The 22,756-nt window shown below is 35.7% G+C and overlaps 1 protein-coding gene across 6 annotated transcripts in view; it reads left to right on the plus strand.

Moving 5' to 3' along the window:
- WDR7 (WD repeat domain 7) overlaps positions 1-22,756 on the plus strand; it is a 390,067-nt gene that overhangs the window by 43,673 nt on the left and 323,638 nt on the right. For all 6 annotated transcript variants that reach the window (XM_054244247.2, XM_078348222.1, XM_035271195.3 and 3 more), the window contains exons 3-12: positions 1,289-1,395; positions 3,892-3,970; positions 5,236-5,410; positions 8,306-8,382; positions 9,213-9,332; positions 13,513-13,658; positions 14,011-14,113; positions 17,675-17,816; positions 18,000-18,248; positions 19,283-19,503. In XM_054244247.2, coding sequence (XP_054100222.2) covers positions 1,289-1,395; positions 3,892-3,970; positions 5,236-5,410; positions 8,306-8,382; positions 9,213-9,332; positions 13,513-13,658; positions 14,011-14,113; positions 17,675-17,816; positions 18,000-18,248; positions 19,283-19,503 — 1,419 coding nt within the window. The remainder of the gene's footprint in view (positions 1-1,288; positions 1,396-3,891; positions 3,971-5,235; positions 5,411-8,305; positions 8,383-9,212; positions 9,333-13,512; positions 13,659-14,010; positions 14,114-17,674; positions 17,817-17,999; positions 18,249-19,282; positions 19,504-22,756) is intronic.

A 22,756-nucleotide genomic window follows, 5' to 3' on the forward strand; every position in this document is an offset into this window, starting at 1 on the left:
GAGGTAGTCATCCTGGGGTTAAATTTGCTTGGCGTTATATAATCTTCTTGTACTTGGATATTTATATCTTTTTCTAGATTTGGGAATTCTTTGTTAATATTCCTTTGTGTAAACTTTCTATCTCATCTCATTTTCTACCTCCTCTTTATGACCAGTAACTCTTAGATTTGCTCTTTTGAGGCTATTTTCTAGATTGTATAGGCATGCTTCATTGCTTTTTATTCTTTTTTCTTTTATTGCCCTAGACTGTGTATTTTCAAATAGCCTGTCTTCAAGTTCACTATTTCTTTTCTCTGCTTGATCAATTCTGCTATAAAAAGACTCTGATCTATTCTTTAGTATGCCAGTTGCATTTTCAGCCTCAGAATTTCTGCTAGATTCTTTTTTATTATTTTAATCTTTTTCTTAAATCTATCTGCTAGAACTCTGCATTCTTTCTGTGTTATCTTGAGTTTCTTTGAGTTTTAAAACAGAGAATTCAAACTGTATTTTGAATTATCTGCCTGAACGGTCACATATTTGTTTCTCACGGATTGGTCCCTGTTGCTTTATTTCATTCATTTGGTAAGGTCACGTTTTCCTGGATGGTCTTGATACTTGTAGATGTTTGTCTTGTCTGGCCATGGAAGAATTAAATATTTATTGTAGTCTTCACTGTCTGGACTTGTTTGTACCTGTCCTTCTTGGGAAGGCTTTCCAGATATTCTGAAGGACTTAGGTGTTGTGTTCTAAGCTGTATCTGCTTTAGGGAAACCCCAAGCCCAGTAACACTGTGGTTCTTGCAGACTAGTAGAGATACCACCTTGATGGTCTTAGACAAGATTCCGGACAACTCTCTGGATTACCAGAGACTGTTGTTCTGTTTTCATACTTTCTCCCAAACAAACGGAGTGTCTCTCTCTGTTTTGAATCACTTGCATCTGGGGGTGGAATGACACAAGCACCCCTGTGGCCACCTTCACTAGGACTGTGCTGGGTCAGACTTGAAGCCAACTAGTACTGGGTTTTGCTTAAGGCCTGTCGTAACCACTCCCTGGCTACTGCCTGTTTGTTTAAAACCCTGGGTCTTTACTATCAGCCAGTAATGAAGCCAGCCAGGCCTATGTCCTTCTCTTCAGGGCTGGAAGATTTCCCTCAGCTCTAGTAGTGCTGTTCAAGAGCCAGGGACTAGAGTAAAAAACCTTAGAAGTCTACCTGGTCTTCTGTTGTATTATGGCTAAGCTGGCACTCAAATAAAAGGTTAATTTTTCAGTTTGGGACTGAAACTATCATATTTTTGCATTTCTAGATTAATCCTCGAGCGCTGTTGTTTGGTCATACAGCTTCAATCACTTGTTTGTCTAAAGCTTGTGCTTCCAGTGACAAACAGTATATTGTGAGTGCATCTGAAAGTGGGTAAGTATTTTCTCATTTGTCTCTTTTTCTGAAGAGTCTTTATAACTAGCACCAGTGTCTTGTAAGTATCGGGGCATTTTTTTTTTCTTTTAGAATATCTCCTAAATAAATGCTTTTTATTATCTGAACCTAAAGGGAGATATTTAAAATCTTCAGGGATGTAAATTTTTTTTTTTTTTTTTGAGACGGAGTTTCGCTCTTGTTACCCAGGCTGGAGTGCAATGGCGCGATCTCGGCTCACCGCAACCTCCGCCTCCTGGGTTCAGGCAATTCTCCTGCCTCAGCCTCCCAAGTAGCTGGGATTACAGGCACGTGCCACCATGCCCAGCTAATTTTTTTGCATTTTTAGTAGAGACGGGGTTTCACCATGTTGACCAGGATGGTCTCGATCTGTTGACCTCGTGATCCACCCACCTCGGCCTCCCAAAGTGCTGGGATTACAGGCTTGAGCCACCGCGCCTGGCCTGGATGTAAATTTTATCTAGGTTAATGATTTTATAATACTTTTATTGTAATTTGTTGTATATCCTTTGGCTTGCTTTTGAGAAACTCACGATAGTATAAAGGGGAAAGCATGATCATTCATCTCTATGGTGTTTTTATTGAACTGGCAGACAACTTTGAGATTTCCTTTTAAAAACCTGAATAATGCTAGGCTAGCATAAATTTTGGAGATGATGCAATGAAAAAGTTCATAAAATTATATTGATACATGTTAATACACTAAGATAACTATTTGTGTTCCCAAGTCTCAGAATGCAGCTCGCGTTAGAGAGGCAGGTCATTGAATAGTAGTTCTAAGGCCCAATGTTATTAAATGTTTTTAAAAAAAGTTTAAAAAGTTTTCAAAACATTTTTTGGTGCTTAGGAAATTATATCTACACAATATGCTAGTGAAGAAAGTTGTGGAACTTAAGGAGAATTAGATAAGAAAGTGTTTGGCCGGGTGCAGTGGCTCACTCCTGTAATCCCAGCACTTTGGGAGGCTGAGGCAGATGGACCATGAGGTCAGGAATTTGAGACCAGCCTGGCCAATATGGTGAAACCCCATCTCTACTAAAAAAAATATATATATATATATATATATATATATACAAAAATTAGCCTGGTGTGGTGGCACATGTCAGTAGTCTCAGCTACTCGGGAGGCTAAGGCAGAATTGCTTAAACCTGGGAGATGCAGGTTGCAGTGAGCCAAGATTGCACCACTGCACTCCAGCCTAGGCAACAGAGCAAGACTCTATCTCAAAAAAAAAAAAAGAAAAAAAGGAAAAAAGAAATTGTTGCTATCTGTGGTGGTTCACTCCTGTAATCCTACTGACACTTTGGGAGGCCGAGATGGGTGGATCACTTAAGCCCAGGAGTTTGAGACCAGCCTGAGCAACATGTCAAAACCCTGTCTGTACAAAAAATACAAAAACTAGGCAGGCATGATGGTGTGTGCCTATAGTCCAAGGTACTCAGGAGGCCGAGGTGAGAGGATCACCTGACCCCAGGAGGTTGAGGCTATAGTGAGCTGTGATTGTGCCACTGCACTCCAGCCTGGGTGACACAGTGAGACCCTATCTCAAAAAAAGCAAAATAAAACAAAAATTGTTCTCCCTATTGAAGAGAACCTTGTATAATTCATTGGAACAAAAAGCAACATAAGGTAAAAATATAGCTTTTGGTCAATTAAAGGATAATTTACATTACAATGCATATTCTAAATTGAATGCTCTTTGAAGAACTGTCTTATATAATACCATGTGAGATATAGAAAAATGGTATCTTAGAGAAAACCCTAATAGTATCAGGATTGTTGCATTTTATTAATTTTTTTCTGTTGAATTTATTTCTTCAATAGACAAGGCATATTGACATTTCTAGTTTTCAATGTTATATCTTTAGTTTGAGATTTGTTTGGTATGCATTCAACAAAATTACAATAAATACAGAATAAAAACCGGAATCTTATATTTAATTTGCAAAGGTTTGGAATTCAGGTGACTTTAACTTTTGTTTTTTTGTAGTTCTAAATTCTCTAGCTACCTGGATAACAGATAGAAAATTTTGGTAGTTCGAATGAGAAGTTTTTTCTTGTTTTTGTCACTTGTCCCTCATGTGTCACTTGAGGCCTCTACTCTGATTCACTCTTATCCTTACTTTGAGGTTCAGAGTGAGGGAGCCACCTCTATGTGAAGCAGCCACTCTCGGGAACAGAGCTGTGGAAGGCCTTGCATTGGTTCTGGCCAGAACTACTTACAAGACTTCACTAACCAAAAGGGAAACAGGAAATGCAGTCTTATTATGGGCCTAGAAATGATGTGGAATGTGGTTGGGGATGAGGCAGTTTGGAAGGGGGTTAGGAATGTAGGAGGGAGGACTGGAAATTTTGATGAACAGCAGTAATGACTATATGCTACTTTTTCTGAAATATCTTAGTTTTAATGGAAGACAAAGTTGAATGGTGCTTTAAAAAGTCACATTCAAAGCTGACCATTATTTTGTTTTATAGAGAGATGTGCCTCTGGGATGTGAGTGATGGCAGATGTATTGAATTTACAAAATTAGCTTGCACACATACTGGCATACAGGTTAGTATCTGTTTCTGTGACTCTTTAAGCACAAACTATTATAGTATATAATTTGAAATATTTTTAAAACATAGAGCCTGTATTTTTATATGGAAAATGGTAGGTAGTAGTAATAGGACAAGAAAACTAGAATTGAAGTAGTAAAAGTATTCCTTGTAAGATGGAAGAGTTGGGAAGGGTAGAAAAGGAGAGGAGACTAATGGGGAAAGTTATAGGGAAAGCAGATTGCCACTGCTTCTGCTGTTCTGGGCTACCTCGGTTACCTAAGTGAGAGCCCCTTCACTGCTTGGGAAAATGCTCTAGGTCCTAAATAGTGGAATTCTTCCTTGTAAAAGCCTTTTTGATTCCACTTGTGATTGACACAAATTGACCTGCCCTTTGGACCATATCTTTTTTATTGTTCATGCAGTTGGTCCTTGGACATGTATTTTTAAAACTTTCCAACTCTTCAGAAGATATAACTTGATATGCCTGTTGAGTGTTACACAGGAATTTGTAGTTTCTGACTTAGATTCCTGGTATTCTTTTTAACTTTTTTATAGTTGTCACATTCTCTGTACTTCACTTTACTAATTGTTTACTGTGTTGTTGAGAAAATTATGAATTATATTAAAAATACGATCAATTATAATTTCAATGGAAAGGAAGAGAAGGTAACTCATTTATTGAGAAGATATGGTGTAGGCATTTCTTGTATTGTGTTTGATTTAGACCTCCTGACACCCTTACGTATTAAATAGGAGTATATAATTTTACATATAAGAAAGCTGAGGCCCTGATTATGTTTGAACATCAATCATTCTTCTAAATTGTATTTGCATAACTAGCAATTATAAGTGTGTACTTCCTTATTTCTACTCATTTAAAATTCATATTTTTTGTGACCTGCCTGAGCTTCCCTTTTGATTTGATTTGTAAAACTGATTTTATTCAGGTGTTTTATTAATTTATTCAACAGTTCTGTTTTAAATGCTGGGGGGGATAAAAACAATTATCACAAATTCTGTTTCAAAATAGTTCAAAAGGGAGGATAAGATGTTAGGAAAATAATTTTTGTTAGCTATTTAAAAATATCAATATAACTTAATATATGTATGTGCACATACACCCATATAATATGTACCATTTGGTAAATAGCTAAAATTCTTACCGAAGAAGTTGAGCTTTAGGAGAATATTGTAATAACTTTGATGAATGCATATTAATCAAGTATCTAAATTAAAGAAGAACACTCAGAAATCTTTTTCCTTTTGGCATGTATGTAGTTCTACCAGTTCTCTGTTGGGAATCAGCGAGAAGGAAGGCTTTTATGCCATGGACATTACCCTGAAATCCTTGTTGTGGATGCTACCAGCCTTGAAGTATTATACTCCTTAGTATCAAAGATATCACCAGACTGGATTAGCTCCATGAGTATTATTCGATCCCACCGAACACAAGGTCAGTGTTTTATGCCTGTTAGGAACGTTAGCACCATGACTTAATGTTTAATTTACTATAAAATTCTATAATTTATCATAAATTAATACTTTGGCCTATAGTCTTCTGTTTAAGAAATAACTACAGCAATAATTTATGGTCTGTTTCCTCCTTCATAAAAGGATCTTTGATTGAATGAAGAGTTAATTGTTGGCTTATCTCCATTCTGTGATGCATAGATCACCAGCTCTTGAGAGAGTATGTGGGTGATTTTCTGAAGTAGAGGAAGAACATCTTAACCTTTGGGGGGGTGGTGGGAGGAACTGTAGTTTTACCTGTATATTTCTAAAGCCTGGTTTTATCACTTGCTTAAGAGGCACAGGAACTATTTGCATTTCAAATGGAGATAGTGAAAAAGAAGAGATTATACACAGTTAAATTTAATGAAAGTTACTGGAAGGGGCTGATATGTACTTGATGTTCAATAAATATTATCTTTTCTTCATTTTTGTTGAAACCTCTCAGTAACAATCGTGAAAGAAAAAGTAAAGTTGTTCAGGAAGAGAGCACGAATTAATGCAGAACATTGAATGTTTACTTTTATAAGCCTTTTAAGGAGCATTCTTTTACTTTCAAATGGCTTCATAGTTATGTGCTTCCTATAGAGGCCAGTCAATAACCACCATCATTACCACCAGTGGTGTCACCAGCATCGTCATCAGGAAGACTTTTCTTTATTGTGTTTTTACAATACCAAGCACTACACTAAGCATTTACATATGACCGATTCTCACAATACTTAGTGGAGTAGGTACTGTTTATATTCATCATATAGGTGGGGAGAATGATGAGGGTTAGGGTGAGGGAGTCTTTGCTTAAGATCACAAAGTAAGTATGTGGCTGATTGGTGGCCAAATGGACCCTGGAGTAGTTCCTTTAACCGAGGTGTTACAGTGCTTCCCATTAGTGAATTGCCTTCAACTTTATAGGAGCTTTCCCTTTGTAACCTCTTAGGGTTGGAAAATCAGCATGTAGCTTTTTATTCAGTAGTCATTCAGCAAATATTTATTGAATGGCTACAATCGTCCAGATGCAAGGGATTGAAATCGTAATATTTAAGTGAGTCAGATTCTAATAAAGGATAATTATATATAAACAAATAACAGTTTAAAGTGCAAAGTGTGCAAGATGGAAAAACAGTATGAAGAGGATGGCAGTGAAGCTGCCTGAGAGCAAGAGGGCTGCCCAGATCAGATAAAGTCTGATCTAGGATTTGGAAGATGAGGAAGAGTTTGGCAGACATGTGATCAGGATGTTTCTGGCAGAGGAGATAGTCTGTAGGGACAAAAGCATTGAAATTATGACAGTTGTATGTATGAAACTCTAAATTATCTTTTTCTGGGGCATGAGGGAAGGAATGGCAGGATATGAGGCTGGCAGAGTTGGCAGGAGACAGATCTTGACAGCCCTGTATATCAGCTAGGGAATTCATCTTGTGGATCAGGGGTGGGCAAACTTGTACTGTAAAGGGCCAGATATGAAATATTTTAGGCTCTGCAGGTCATATGATCTGTGTTTCAACTACTTAACTCTGCTGTTGTAGCACAAAAGCAGCCACAGACAATACATCAGTGAATGAGCCTGGCTGTGTTCAGCTTCATTTCCTGCCGCTGTTCTTCAGAGTGTTGGTTCTCAAGTTTGTTAATAGGCATTAGTGAAAAAGGTAGAATCTCTGGTCAAATATATTTGGGAGATGTTTGGTAAAACAAAATTGAGCAGGTTTCTTTCATGTGAACCTTCTCAGAGAGACGTTTTATGCATCTTAGAGAATTACTGCTTTATTCCTAAACATAACAGTGAGAATGAGGTTAGCTTTAATTTTCCAGGCAATAGGGAACTCATCATTCATATACTTACCTCTAATAGTAGTTACAATGAATCCTTTATTTAAAAAAGATCTGTATTTGTGACCAAGCAGTTTGCATATTTAAAATTTTTACACTCCTTCTGTATATGCATACACTGTAGTCTGAAAAGAATAGAATGCAACTTCAATTAATAATTCATTCCAGTGCCTTACAGTACCTAGAGAACTATGTGATATTGGTAAGGTTTTTGTTTAAAGATAACAATTTTTTAAATGACAGCAATAACTCAAGTTTGTTGAGAATTTAGTATATGTTGAATGGTTTCCCTTGGTGTGTCTTAATTTTTATAACAACTCATCAGGATAGGTACTCTTGTTACTCATTTATATTTGCTTCCAGATAAGAAAATTGAATTTAAGATAGTTTGTTATCTAAGGTCTGTGGTTAATTAGTAAAGAAAAAGGTGATTTTGCTTTTAACATTCACCTCCCTCCTTCTGGAGCCCAAATTGACTGCCTTCTAATGCTCGTATTCTCAAAATTCCTGTACATGACCCTGGTACTGTCACTGGTCCCTTACCTGAAGCTTAGGAATTTAGGTTTTATATCATATTTTTCTCCTGATTACATTCTGTGGAGGATGTAATGTGCAATGAAATATCTGGAAGTTGGGAAAGGTATGTGGGAAAAGGGAAGAAATTAGTGCCTCGAAGAAATAAAGTGACTAAGCTCATTTATGATAAATAATGGATTTCGAAATGTAAAAGTTCATTGTTAAGAACATTTGAAATTATTAAAAACGTCTTAATTAGAAATAAAAAATGTAATTAGCTAGAAATAATTTTCCTTTAATTTTAAATTGTCGGCCATCTTCATTAACTTGTGTTTCAAAACCCAAGTTTCTGTTTCATGAAATAGAGAGTTGTGCTTTTCTGTTAATTGTAAAACATGCTATTGTCTCATTTCATTTAGCAAATCATCTAAATATTTAGAAAGCAAGCATGTTATGTTTGTAACCTGGGCTGCTTTTTTGTCCCTTCTCATTTTAGAGGACACTGTGGTAGCACTCTCGGTGACTGGCATCTTGAAGGTATGGATTGTCACCTCGGAAATAAGTGACACACAGGTGAGAAAAAGGAAACTGGGGTGATTTTTCTGGCTTTATTTTCTGTAGTTCGAAATTTTAGTAATGATATGCCCCTTCCATTTTTTTTTTTAAGGGGGAAGGAAAAAGCTGTCCTTTTTTGATAATTTTCTTATAGACATAGAATGGAAGATTCTCTAGTATGCTAGGGGAGTGAATTTTTTGTTCACCTTTAGTGGCAACATCTGCTCTATCACAGATATAATATAGAGAAACATATTGCACAGGATATGAAGAGGAGAAACATAAAAGAGGTGGAGTTCTCAACTGCTTCTGTTTAAATTGACTCAAAGGAAAAAAATAAAGCAAATCACTACAAAAAATATATACAAAGCCATTTTTAGTCATCTGTTTCAGTTCTTTGGGCATGAGTTTCTTGTTATTTTATATCAATGAGAAAGATCAAGACTGACAATTTTGATGCTACTCTCTTCAGCTAGGGAATTTTTAGGCATGGAATTCAGGAGAAAATAGAGGAATTGATTAGATTTTTTTAAAAGCACATATAGCTACAAAAATTAGGATTAACGCAGACTTTAGCATCTGTCATTGCCAGAGCGATGACACTAGGAGTCTCATGAGAATTGAAAGCTCAGGGGATTTTGTAGCAACAATATTTCTGCCTAGCTGCTTTTAGGGTATATCTTTGCTGCTTTTTACTACCTTGGCTCTTACCTGAGGGGCCGAAATGATGAACATGTCAAGTGATTCAAGTGATGCCTTTATTTCATTTTGTTGCCTTTATCATTGTGTGATAATTTTAATTGACAACCAAGCTATTCCTAAAGTTTTATAAATCTTTCTCTTTTCAGGATACTGAACCAATATTTGAGGAGGAATCCAAACCAATTTATTGTCAGAACTGCCAAAGTATCTCTTTTTGCGCATTTACACAAAGGTCACTTCTGGTTGTATGTTCCAAATATTGGAGGGTAAGATGATTATATAAATAAGAAGCTGTATATTTGCCCTTCATGACATTGGTTTATCAGATTTCCAAAGAACCCTGAAGGAGTACTTGGTGCAAGACTATTTTAGCCCTTTGGAATTCATTTCTGCTTTTGATATCACATTTTGAGAAGTTGAGACTTGGCTATATATAGTTGTTTTTGTTTGTTTGTGTTTATGGAGTCAGAGACTTTATTTCATTCGTCTTAATTTCTCCTTTTTGCTACTGTTTTAGTCACTATCTTGTCAGTACAACATGAGCAGTGGGAGGGAGTTTTCTACAGGTTGGACATTTCTTTGTAGGGTGTTATTAAAGCCAATAGTGAATATTTTCCCTGGCTTCTTAGAGTTGGAAAGTCTTCTCATATCACATCAGAGCTAATGATGGAAGAGGCATATTACCTCCATGTTGCCAGATTTTAATATTTCTATAATAGGAAAAAAAAAAACATGTTTTGGGCACTCGTTCTGTGACTAGCACTTTTTTTTCATGTATTATTTCTTTTAATCCTCACAACTTTCTGAGGTTAGGTGGATTCGCTATTTAATTCTGAATAGCAAATCATTCCAGAAGTTAGCATGTTTAAAACAACAAACATGTTTTGTCACCTAGTTTCTTGTTTTTGTTTTTTGTTTTTTTTAAAAAGAGGCATCTTGTTTTGTAACCCAGGCTGGAGTGCAGTGGCACAGTCATAGCTCACTTGAACTCCTGGCCTCAAGGGATCCCCCTACCTCCGCCTCCTGAGTAGCTGGGACTACAGGCATGCATTAACATGCTTGGCTAATTTTAGAATTCTTTTGCAGGGATGGGGTCTCACCTTGTTGCCCAGGATGGTCTTGATCTCCTGGGCTCAAGCAATCCTCTTGCCTCAGCCTCCCGAGGTACTGGGATTATAGGTATGAGCCACCATTCCTGCCTACATGTTGTTCTTTAAAAACAGTCACAAAAGGCAGCATACAGTTAGGGAGCAGGATTATACATGGGTGTGAACACCAGGGTTTGGGATCACTGGGGTCCTCTTAGAGACTGCTTACTGCAGAAGGACTTTTTACTTTCCCCATTTTGCAAATGAGGCAACTGAGGCAGTGAGGGGACAAATATCTTGACAAAGGATATATAAATGGGTGGTAGTGAAGTTGCTGAGTTATGATGCAGGTATCTGACTGCTGGAGCTGCTCTCATTACTACTATGCTATATTGTCTCACAATTAGAACATGGAATGGACTGTTTCCTGAGCTTAGAACACAAGGGGATGGGCCATATAGTGAACGGGCTGACTAGGGAAGCAACATCTTAACCTTATCATTGTCACTTACTATTTTAGAATAAGATTAGAGAGGAAAAACTAGCCGTTGCTTGCTTAGAGTAGGTTTTATAGGGTTCTCCTTTTGTCTTAAAATTAAAACATATGCAAATAGCAATAAAAAATAGACTGGCCATGATGGCTCATGCCTGTAACCCCAACACTTTGGGAGGCTGAGGCAGGCAGATCACAAGGTCAGGAGTTCGAGATCAGCCTGGCCAACGTGATGAAACCCCGTCTCTACTAAAAAAAAAAAAAAGCTAGGCATGGTGGTGCACACCTGTAATTCCAGTTTTTTGGGATGCTGAGGCGGGAGAATTGCTTGAACTCAGAGGTGGAAGTTGCAGTGAACTGAGATGGTGCCACTGCATTCAGCCTGGGCAAAAAGCAAGACTTTGTTTTGGGGCATAAAAAAAAAGTGCAAGAGTATACAGTGAAAACTATATCTCTTCCCCTTCCAGATAGAGTATGTAGTACCAGTTTCATTTGTGTCCATTATAAACATTTTATAATTATGTGAGAACAGCTTTTTCTTTTTTAAAATGCATACCTAAGAGTTAAAAGGCAACTCACATAGAGAAGATAATTACAGTATACATCGATGATGAAGAATTGTTCAGTTTTGATAAAAAAAACCAACACCTGAAAATCAAGAAGAAAAATACAGGCAAGAGGAAATTGGACAAAAATGTTTTATAGAAAATGAAATCCAGATGGTCAGTAAATGTATAGAAAGAGGCTCAGCTTCATTAATCATCATATTAAGACAATACTGAGATAGTGCTACAACCCACCAGAATCGCTTTTTAAAATACTTATTATCATGAAGAAGTTTTCAGCTGGGCATATCATAAGCTGAGATTAAAATAAAGTCTTTCCTTTTCCCCTAATTTTTGTATGGTTATTTTTTTATTTTTATTTTTATCTGTTTTGAGACAGTCTTGCTGTCTCCCAGGCTGGAGTGCAATGGTGCAATCTTGGCTCACTGTAACTTCCACCTCCCAGGTTCAAGTTATTTTTCTGCCTCAGCCTCCCAAGTAGCTGGGACCACAGGCATATGACACCATGCCCAACCAATTTTTGTATTTTTAGTAGAGATGGATTTCGCCATGTTAGCCAGGCTGGTCTTGAACCCCTAGCATCAAGTCATCCGCCTGCCTTGGCTTCTCAAAATGCTAGGATTATTGGTGTGAGCCATCGTGCCTGGACTACATAGTTTTGTCTTATATACCTTTGAATCTTTAATCTGGAATTTATTTTGTATAAGTTGTGAGATGTAGATGCAATTTTATTTTTATTTCAGATGTACCCCTCCTAGTTCCTGATGCCATTTGTTGAATAATTCATTCATCTGTTGTTGTGTCTTGATAACAATATTCCTACATTATTGAATCTATTTGCAGACTTCTGGATTTATCTGCTCATCCATGGATTAATACTGTATTGTTTTAACTTTCATAGTTTTATGATTTGTTTTAACAGATAATAGGCCTGCTAGTTTCCCTTCATTATTCTTTCTTGAAGTTTTCTTGGCTGTAATTGTAGTGCTAATGTTATACACTGATAAATATTATAAGAAATCATGGTAAGTGCAGCTAGGATGTGTTCTAACTTCAAGGCTCCACATAAGCAACTTCACTTTTCTTTGAACAAAGGTAAAATAAAATCTCTGAGCTATTGAGGAATGAGAAATTACTCATTCCTCCTGGGAAAATTTTCTAACAACATTTAATATGCTTTTTTTCAAATATTGAAAGTGATAGAATAATTCTGCTAGGAATTATAAAAGCAGGGTTTTTAGTTCTAGCTCTGTCACTTACTGGACGATGACTTTGAGCAATTGATCAGATCCTTATTTGTGTTCATTTCCTGTTTGTAAACTGGAATAGTAACACCTGCGGTGATTCTAAGGGTCATATGAGATAATAATTGTAAAGGTACTTTGTAAACTTTGCAGTACCTTGCAAATGTGAAGCCCTATAAGGTTACTAGCCTTTATTGTTGATGAAATTATAGTGATTCGACTTTTATATGTGAAAACTGTTACATAGTAAAATTGAGCCTGTTAACTATAGTATTTTAGAACATTGATGAAATAATGTAAAGCAAAGTAATTCCGTTATAATAACGAGTTATTCCCATGCCAGAGTTTATTGTTAGAAATGTTGTTACTGGGCCAGGCAAGGTGGCTCATGCCTGTAATCCCAGCACTTTGGGAGGCCAAGGCAGGAGGAGTTTGAGACCAGCCTGGGCAACATGGTGAGACCCAGTCTCTATAAGAAATAAAAAATTTAAAAGTTAGAGCAGGGCATGGTGGCATGCTCTTGCAGTCCCAGCTATTCAAGAGGCTGAGGAAGGAGAATCCCTTGAGCCCAGGAGTTTGAGATTGCAGTGAGCTCTGATTGCCACTTTACTCCAGCCAAGGTGGCAGAGAAAGACCTTGTCTCAAAAAAAAAAAAAAAAAAAAAGAGAGAGAGAAATGCTGTTACTAGACATAGAAATAAAACAGAACTCAAGCCTGTGTTCTTGAGGTTGATTTCCTATTATTTGCAATGCTTTAATGGAATACTTTCTCTAGATGGAAAGTCTGAGGATAACTCTTCTGTTAGGGGAGCAACCTCGTTCTACTTGTCATAATCTATTCCCTGTCCACAGGGAGGTTACTCACAACTAGGGGCCTAGTTGTGTTTTCCCTGTTGAAGGTGACCTTTCTTAGGGCTTTATCTTGTCTTTATCTGTTGCAGTGAACTGAGTTTTCTAAATATATTTCTAGACTCTTTTTTTTAAACTTAAAATTTCACTGGATCTTACTTACTACAACAACATGGAGTTGATTGTGGATTTCTTTCTTCCTTGCAGGTGTTCGATGCTGGAGACTATTCCTTGTTGTGTTCAGGTCCTAGTGAAAATGGACAGACATGGACCGGAGGGGACTTTGTCTCAGCAGATAAAGTCATCATTTGGACAGAAAATGGACAAAGTTATATTTACAAACTACCTGCGAGGTATGCAGTAAGTAATAAATTAGGACTGTCATCGAAAGTAAAATTCAGAATTTAGGATACAACCTGAACTTATGAAAATGTATATAGTATCAATATTTAACTTTGGTAAAACACTTCAGAACTTCTTAAGTTAGATTTTTAATTCCAATTTAACTTCTAACTGCAAAAATTAGGTGGATTTTTATTTAAAGGATCATATTTTTATAATATTAATTATTTAATTTAATGCCTGCATTAAATTAACTATAATTTTAAAATCCCCTTTTTGGCCAATACCAGAAAACCTTGTCATATGGAATTACAACATATTAATGTCAGTGTTTTAATTGATTTGTATTTTTTCCATTTTCAGTTGCCTTCCAGCTAGTGATTCATTCCGCAGTGATGTGGGGAAAGCAGTTGAAAATTTAATTCCTCCGGTACAACATAGCCTCTTGGATCGAAAAGATAAAGAGGTAAAATTTTTGAGGTATCATTTATAATTGAAAGTTACATTGAAAAACTTTTACAACTGTATTTATTGTTGTCTTTTGATAGAATTTGATACATTTGAAAGATTTGTTACAATTCAAAGCACTGTGTTAGGCTGGGCGGTAACTCACTGCCTGTAATCCCAGAACTTTGGGAGGCTGAGGTGGGCAGATCACGAGGTCACAAGATCAAGACCATCCTGGCCAACATAGTGAAACCCCAACTCTGTTAAAATACAAAAATTAGCTGGGAGTGGTGGGGCTTATCTGTAGTCCAAGCTCCTTGGGAGGCTGAGGCAGGAGAATTGCTTGAAGCCGGGAGGTGGTTACAGTGAGTTGAGATCCCGCCACTGCACTCCAGCCTGGTACCTGGTGAAAGAGCGAGACTCTGTCTCAAAAAAAAAAAAAAAACAACCAAAAAGAAAGCACTATGTTAGATGGAAAACATTTTGAGATGGTCAATTATAAGGACATTTTGAAATTTGCTTATTTAAATGTGGCACATATGTACCATGGAATATTATGCAGCCATCAAAAAGGATAGTTCTTGTCCTTTGTAGGGACATGGTTGAACCTGGAAACCATCATTCTCAGCAAACTGACACAAGAACAGAAAATCAAACACCGCATGTTCTCACTCATAGGCGGGTGTTAAACAATGAAAACACATGGACACAGGGAGGGGAGCATCACACACTGGGGTCTATTGGGGGGAATAGGGGAGGGACAGCAGGGGGTGGGGAGTTGGGGAGAGATAGCATGGGGAGAAATGCCAGATATAGGTGATAGGGAGGAAGGCAGCAAATCACGCTGCCACGTGTATACCTATGCAACAATCTTGCATGTTCTTCACATGTACCCCAAAACTTAATATGCAAAAAACCACACAAAAAACAAAAAATAAAATTTGCTTATTTAAAAATACATAATATGCCTATGAAATAACATTCCTTTTTCTAAGAGTGCAAGTGATCTTATGCTAAATGCATTTTGAAATTGACTTTTTGATGAAGTTTATATTGATGGTGTAAATTATTTTACATACTAATATGTAATTATAAATATAGTGACAGATGTAATTTTAGAAGAGCACACATAGTTACGTAACAATGCTTAGTAGTTCATTAGTTGAACAAGGCATTGCAGTACCTCCAGAGAATCAGGTAGCAGTTTAAATCATTAGAAACTAGAAATAAGGAATTAAACATTTTTTCTCGGTAAAAACAAAAGTTTATTGTGATTCCTGAAAACTTGCTTAATATCCACTTATTGTTGAAGTACGATAGCAGTTAGTACTGGGTTTTCAACTCTATATTGAGCAGTAAGAAAGCAGCTTTGGCTTTGAAAGCAGAGTTTTTTTTGTTCGTTTGTTTGTTTGTTCATTAATTGATGTTCTGGGTTTCCACGGCTTTATCATTCTGAACGTCACGTCTCACATTTTTGTGGCGGGATGGCTCAGGGAAGGGAATTGTTCTTTCCATGAATATTTTGTATATATGGAATTTATACATCTGTTTACAATTAAGATTTTCTGTAGCCTGTCTGTTCTTTACTCAAACTTCTACTTATTACTCTTTAACCTAGATAGTCACTTCCAATTAACCTAAGGAATAATGACTTGTATAAGAAATAAACATACACAAAACAAAATAAAAATGCATATTATTAAAAAAATATATCATCCCCCTAATACATTTTAAATTAAAAATATGTATTTTGTGATATGTTGAAATATAGAATATTGGTTATTCCAGCTGCTGTAGCACATTCTCCTTGTTAAATATGTAGTTTATCAATTAAAAATTTCAGCCTGGGCAACATGGTGAGACCCCCATCTCTACAAAAAAAAAATTAGCGTGGTGTGGTGGTACATGCCTGTAGTCCTAGCTACTTGGGAAGCTAAAGCAGGAGGATCCCTTGAGCCAGGGAGGTGGAGGCTGCAGTGAGCCGTGATCATGCCACTGCACTCCAACCTGGGCAACATTTCGAGACCCTTTCTTAAAAGCAAAAAAAAAAATTAAAACAATTGGTTATACTTAATACATATAGTTTCCATTAGCTAATGCATTTAGCTGGCTAATTACTGTATTTGATTAGCCAGTAATTGAATACAGTAACTAGATAGTTAATTGTAATTGTCAAAACTGATGTCGAATTTATTCTTGCTTTTCAGGCTAAGATTCTGTTCTTTAACATTCCAGTATTTGTGAAGTAACTCTCTGAATTTTAGTAGAAGTCCACCACAATATTTAGTATTTTCAGACAGTACTTCACTGAAGGCACGAAATCTTAAGCTGAAAATGGAAAGCACACATAAGACCTTAATGAATGGTTTTTGTTCCTAGGAGTTGATAGTTAACATAGGCTAGGTTCAAATTGATTATTAAAATATGAGCAAGTACAACATGATATTCTGTTAGTTGAAAAATATACTGATTTTAACAATGGAGTCCTCTAGTTGCACAAGGTTGATAGTTCAATTTTGTTACTTTTTTTTTTTTTTTTTTTGAGATGGAGTCTGTCTTTGTCTCCCAGGCTGGAGTGCAATGGCATGATCTTGGCTCACTGCAACCTCTGCCTCCTGTGTTCAAGCAATTCTCCTGTCTCAGCCTCCTGAGTAGCTGAGATCATAGGCATGCACCAACACACCAGGCTAATTTTTATATTTTTAGTAGAGACAGGGTTTCACCATGTTGGCCATGCTGGTCTTGAACTCCTGGCCTCAAGTGATCTGCCTGCCTTAGCCTCCCAAAGTGCTGGGATTACAGGTGTGAGCCACTGGGCCTGATCTACTTTTTGTTTTTTTAAGTCAAGGTCTTGCTCTGTCATTCAGGCTGGAGTGCAGTAGTGAAATGATAGTTCACTGTAGCTTCAAACTCCTGGGCTCAAGTGATGCTCCCACCACAGCCTCCTTAATACCTGGAACTATGAGCCTGTGCCACCACGTTGGGCAATTTTTTTTTTTTTTTTTTTTTTTTTTTTTGGTAGAGACAGGATTTTGCTTTGCTGCCCAGGGCTGGTCTCTGACTCCTGGTTTCAGGTGATCTTTCCTCCCATTGTTGGGATTACAGGCATGAGCCACTATGCCCTAATTTTGTTGCTATTCTTAATGACTAATTAGAATTGGACAAAAAAAAGCTAGGATTAGTGAGTTCTCTCATCTTGATCTCTTAAGTGAAGACTTTTCTTTTTGATAAAGCATAACCCTGTGTAAATTATTTAATAATAGGCAGTTATATTGCATTATTGTGGCCAATCATGAGTTATGAAGTGGAGAAAAGGTGAATAAATACTAATTTTAGAGAAAGACTGTAAATATAGTTTTTGTTTCATTCAATGTGTGTTATACTAGATTTGAATATTAGTTGACATGTATGTTAATGCTATAAAATTACGATGAAATATTATTGAATAATCATGCTATAAACACTTTTTAAACTTGGCTACTGGGGCACCTTACCTAATATCTTTATTTGAAAAGCATTAATGTGTGAAATATTTTGATTAAAAATACAGCTAAAGATATTCGAATAATTTTTTTGGCAGTTGCTAATTTGTCCTCCTGTTACTCGGTTCTTCTACGGATGCAGAGAATATTTCCATAAACTATTAATTCAGGGTGATTCTTCTGGAAGGTTGAATATTTGGAACATATCAGACATAGCCGATAAACAGGAAAGTGAAGAAGGTAATAGTAAATCATGCGTAACAATTTCTTAACTAATTTAGCAACTTAAATATGAACTGCTGAATAACACATTCCTAACATACATATATCATTTTCTTTGATTACTGGATAAGTCAACATTATCTTAATTTTTTTTTAACATGCACAAATGTTTTTCTTTTATATAAAACCAAACCTCTACAGGGCTGGCAATGACAACTTCTGTTAGTTTGCAAGAGGCATTTGATAAACTGATTCCTTGTCCTGCTGGAATCATAGATCAGCTGAGCGTGATTCCCAGTAGTAATGAACCTCTTAAAGTAACCGCAAGTGTGTACATACCAGCACATGGACGACTTGTTTGTGGCCGTGAGGATGGAAGCATAGTTATTGTGCCTGCCACACAGACGGCCATAGTACAGCTGCTGCAAGGGGAACACATGCTCAGAAGAGGTATACCCAAGATCTCTGTATGTCTAAAGTGTTTTGACAGCTCTTACCCCTGATATTGAAAATGTCTCTATTCTTTGTTTTTAAATAAATACAATGAATCAGTGTAGTTAGTTGTTGGTGTGCTTTGTAGTTGGTAGAGTTTAATGCACAGATAATAAAATATTCAGTGTCTATTATTGGAATTAATACAACGTAATGACTGTAAATAAAGAAGTATTTAATTTTATCTCTCTGATATATGTTAATAGTTTCATCTCTTAGTTATCTCTATGGGTTACTAAATAATTACTATATTACCAGTAATTCTGAAAATACTCCAGAACAGTACCATCCAGTAGAAGGCTTTGTTTTTCAGGACAGAGTCTTGCTGTGTTGCCTAGACTGGAGTGCAGTGATGTTATCTTAGCTCACTGCAGCCACTGCCTCCTGGGTTCAAGCAGTTCTCCTGCCTCAGCCTCCCAAGTCATTGAGATTACAGGCATGTGCCACCACACTGAGCTAATTTTTGTATTTTTTGTAGGGACAGTTTGACCATGTTGGCCAGGCTGGTCTTGAACTCCAGACCTCAAGTGATCTGATCCCCTTGGCATTCCAATATTCAGTAGCTATCTAATGTCAACCATATATATATAACCACACCTGTAATTTTCTAATAGCTATGTTAAAAAATAAAATGAAACAGGTGAAATTGGCTATATTTTATATAAGCCAATATAGCAAAAAGTATTTTCATTTCAACTTCTAATATGAAGATTGTTGATAACATATTTTACATTTTTTGTACCAGCTCTTCAAAATCTTCTGACTAGTTTAAATTCATAGCACAGAGGAATCTGGATTACCCATTTCAAGTGCTCAGTAGTCTCATGTGGCTGGTAGATACTGAGTTAGGCAGAGTTGCTTTAGAAGATAAAATTGGAAGTCTTTACCGTGATAAAATTTATAGCTATTCTAAATATTCATGTTTATGTTTACTTACTAAAACTTGGCAAATCTTTAATTTTCCCATTTTAAATCCCAAACCTCATTCACAGGTTGGCCACCTCACAGAACACTCCGTGGTCATCGGAACAAAGTCACATGTTTGCTATATCCTCATCAGGTCTCAGCTCGATATGATCAAAGATACCTGATATCTGGAGGTGTGGATTTTTCGGTCATAATTTGGGACATATTTTCTGGAGAAATGAAACATATCTTCTGTGTTCATGGTGGTGAGATTACTCAACTTCTAGTTCCACCTGAAAACTGTAGTGTAAGTTGATTTCTGTAAAAGATTATTCACTACGGTAGAACGCAGTTATGTTACTATCAGGAATGTAAATGGAATCTAGACTAACTTAAAGAAAGTGTGACAAGCGAATTAATAAAAACCTGTCAATTTTAAAACTAAAATAATAGTAACATATTTAGGCAAAGTTACGATCATTAACTATTGGGGCACATAGAAATAGAAGATGGACATAGTAGTTTTTTCCTGCTATTGGCTCCTAAATGGTCTGACTTGTTTCTGAAGCATAGCAGCAGTTGAGAAAATGTTTATTGAATGAATTTAAGAATTTCATATCTTAAAATAATATAAGTATGCCTGAAAACATTATACAATCTCATTATTTTGAGGCACTTCTGAGCAAAGACAATGTATATGTTGGTAAAGGCAAAATACTTACCAGTAGAGTTCATTTAAATAAAAAATTGTCGCAACAAGGGAGACAAAGCCTAACAGTCACTGATAATGATTTTGGAAAATTTTATCCATACCTTTGTGGAACCAGATTGCTTTCTTAGGGAGGCGTTTTAAGTTAGGCCATGATATCATATAAATAGAAGTTTAGATTTTAGGAAGGCTTAGGACTGATAACAGTACTTTTTTTTTTTTTTAACTGTTTATTAATCATGGGACTTACTCATGTGGTTAGTCATCTTTGTGTGCATAATCACTATCTCCCAACACTCACACACATGTGTGCACATACAGACACATTGTCTTCTTGTATGCATGTCATGCTTATCATAATTCATTCACTGTCACCAGCTCTGGTATTACTGAAATTGAAAACAGTCTTACTGGTGTATCTGCTGCCATATCTACAAGATGTCTCATTTCAAAACCCACAACATTTTTCTTGGTCTTTCTAGTTACTTACTTAATCTTCCTGATAATATATTTTATCAGCCATGTTCTGACAGTGGTAGATTTTGTCTGATTTGATATTGGTGGGTTTGTAAGAAATCCTAGTACCAATGTTTCTCAGTATTTTTCCTGGCAGATTTACAAATTTACCTCCTTAATTGTTCTCTTCCTTCTTTTTTATTCCTTTCTTCCAATTAGGTTGTTAATTTCTTATTCACTATGAAAAATTGCCATGTATCTATTTAAATAACCAATATTATATCATAGTTTAGTGAAATAGATATTATTGTAATTACATAAATTAAGGTATTGTTACAACCCCTCTTCTAAACTTCATTTGCTAATACTTATGTCCTATGGTGAAATATGGGAATTTTCTTCTCTGAATGCACATTTGGTGAAATATGTAATTTTCAATGGTAAAATTGATTATTTAGATAATTCTGTACCAGTTTAGAACAACCATTTCTGTTTGATTCATGTTTTTGTGTGTGTGTGTGAGAATAAAATTAAAATAATAGAATATTAGATAGAATAAGATTTAGTTTTTCTTTAAATTACAAATGTGATTAAAAGTTTGGAATGGCTTATACAAGGTCATGTTCTCTGTTTGAATACATTAATTATATATATTTTTAGCTTATATATTCCTGTGTGTTTTTTAAACAAATTTCTTTTTAAAAAATTTCAAATGAGCATTTAATATAATAAAATGTTTTGACTATTTGTATTTAAAAATAATATGTTTGGAATAAAATACTAATAGACATATATGCAACTAAATGGAGAATGAGCTCCCTACTAGACTTGGGAAAACCAAAAGTGGTAGTTGGCCTGGAGAATATGAGGAAAAGTGATCTAGATAGGGAAGTATAGTATTTGAAAAATAATGTGTTTGCAATTTGCAATTTAGTTATTACATGCTTAACAATAGAAATTTTCTTGTGTGGGAGAATGGAGAGGATTGGAAAAAATAACTAATAGGTACTGGGCTTGATACTCGGGTGATGGAATCATCCGTACAACAAACCCCCATGACACAAGTTTACTTATATAACCTGTGCATGTACTCTCGAACTTAAAATGAAAGTTAAATTTTAAAAAATTGAAATTATAAAAAGAAAAAAATTTTTATCTTTATTCTAAAATACTGATGAAGACAGAGATAGTTGCTTTTAGCTATGTGATAATTTAACAGATAATGAGTGCCTATTTAATAACCTATTCAGTTAGCTGGTTAGGTGGTTTTATGCACATCAGCAAGAATGTTTAAAGATCAAAGAGCCAAACTGGTTGATAAAAAGCAAAGAAGAGTTTGATGTTTGCTCAATGTTTAGAAAATGATTGTGTGGCTGAGATTTGAGTTTACTACATCATATACTGATTCTAATGCTTGAATAGTCCCTCTCATAAATTGATCCAGTGTCCTGTTCTTCTTAGCAGAATGTATTTTTATTTTTGTTTAAAAGTTTTGATTGGGCAGTAAGTAGTTGAAATAGTTGATCAGCTATTTGTAGTTCAAAGATTAAATATTTACCAAAAGTAATGATTAGAGATAAATGCTGAAAAATCTGTCATCTTTCTTGTTTATTAGAACAGAGTTTTGGGGTTTATCTTAAGTAAATTCAGGTAGAAGTTGAGTTTTGACTTCTTGTAATTATTTGTTCAGGAAAGATATTCTAAAACCAAGAAATATCAGTTATGTATAAAAATTGCTTTAACTGAATAAGAATGTACAGACTGATTATTTCCCCTTTCTGATTTTATGCACATTTTATGTTTCCTAAAATGTATAAAGTTTTTAAGAAAAAGTACTCAGCAAAATAATTCATTACGTGTCTTCTAACTTAGATAGTAAACAAAAATGGAAAAACTCTCTGCTATGTAGCACAGATACTGCAGCTGAAAGGTGGAGATGGACTCTGAAGACAGACTCCAGACCCTCTTTCTCAACTTCACATACATGTCAGTAGACAAATAAGATGTACTCATTTTCCCTGCTCTTTAGGTGTTTGTCATCATTTCTTTCTCCACTCCTTCATTTTTGAGCTGTTTTTAGTATCTTTTTATGTAAAAGTCTTTCCAAATTCCTACTGTAGATTAGCATTAATTTAGTGCCAGACTTAAGTGGTTTTGTTTGCTTTATTTTTAATGAACTCTTTCTCTATTCTTTTGTTAGTGGAACTTTTAATTACTTAAAATGTTTGGCGTGTTCAAAGATGACAACTATTGCCTAAATGTGGTATTATGTAGAGCACCTAAATTGAGTAGATTTTTCCTTTCATTTTGTGTCAAAGGATTTTTGTTTCCATTTTTTAAAGATATTTCATGTAATATTGTTTCTTACTTAAAAAAGCAAAAGTTCATTTAGGAA

This window comes from Callithrix jacchus, chromosome 13 (genome assembly GCF_049354715.1).
Source record: "Callithrix jacchus isolate 240 chromosome 13, calJac240_pri, whole genome shotgun sequence".
Lineage (NCBI taxonomy): Eukaryota > Metazoa > Chordata > Mammalia > Primates > Cebidae > Callithrix > Callithrix jacchus.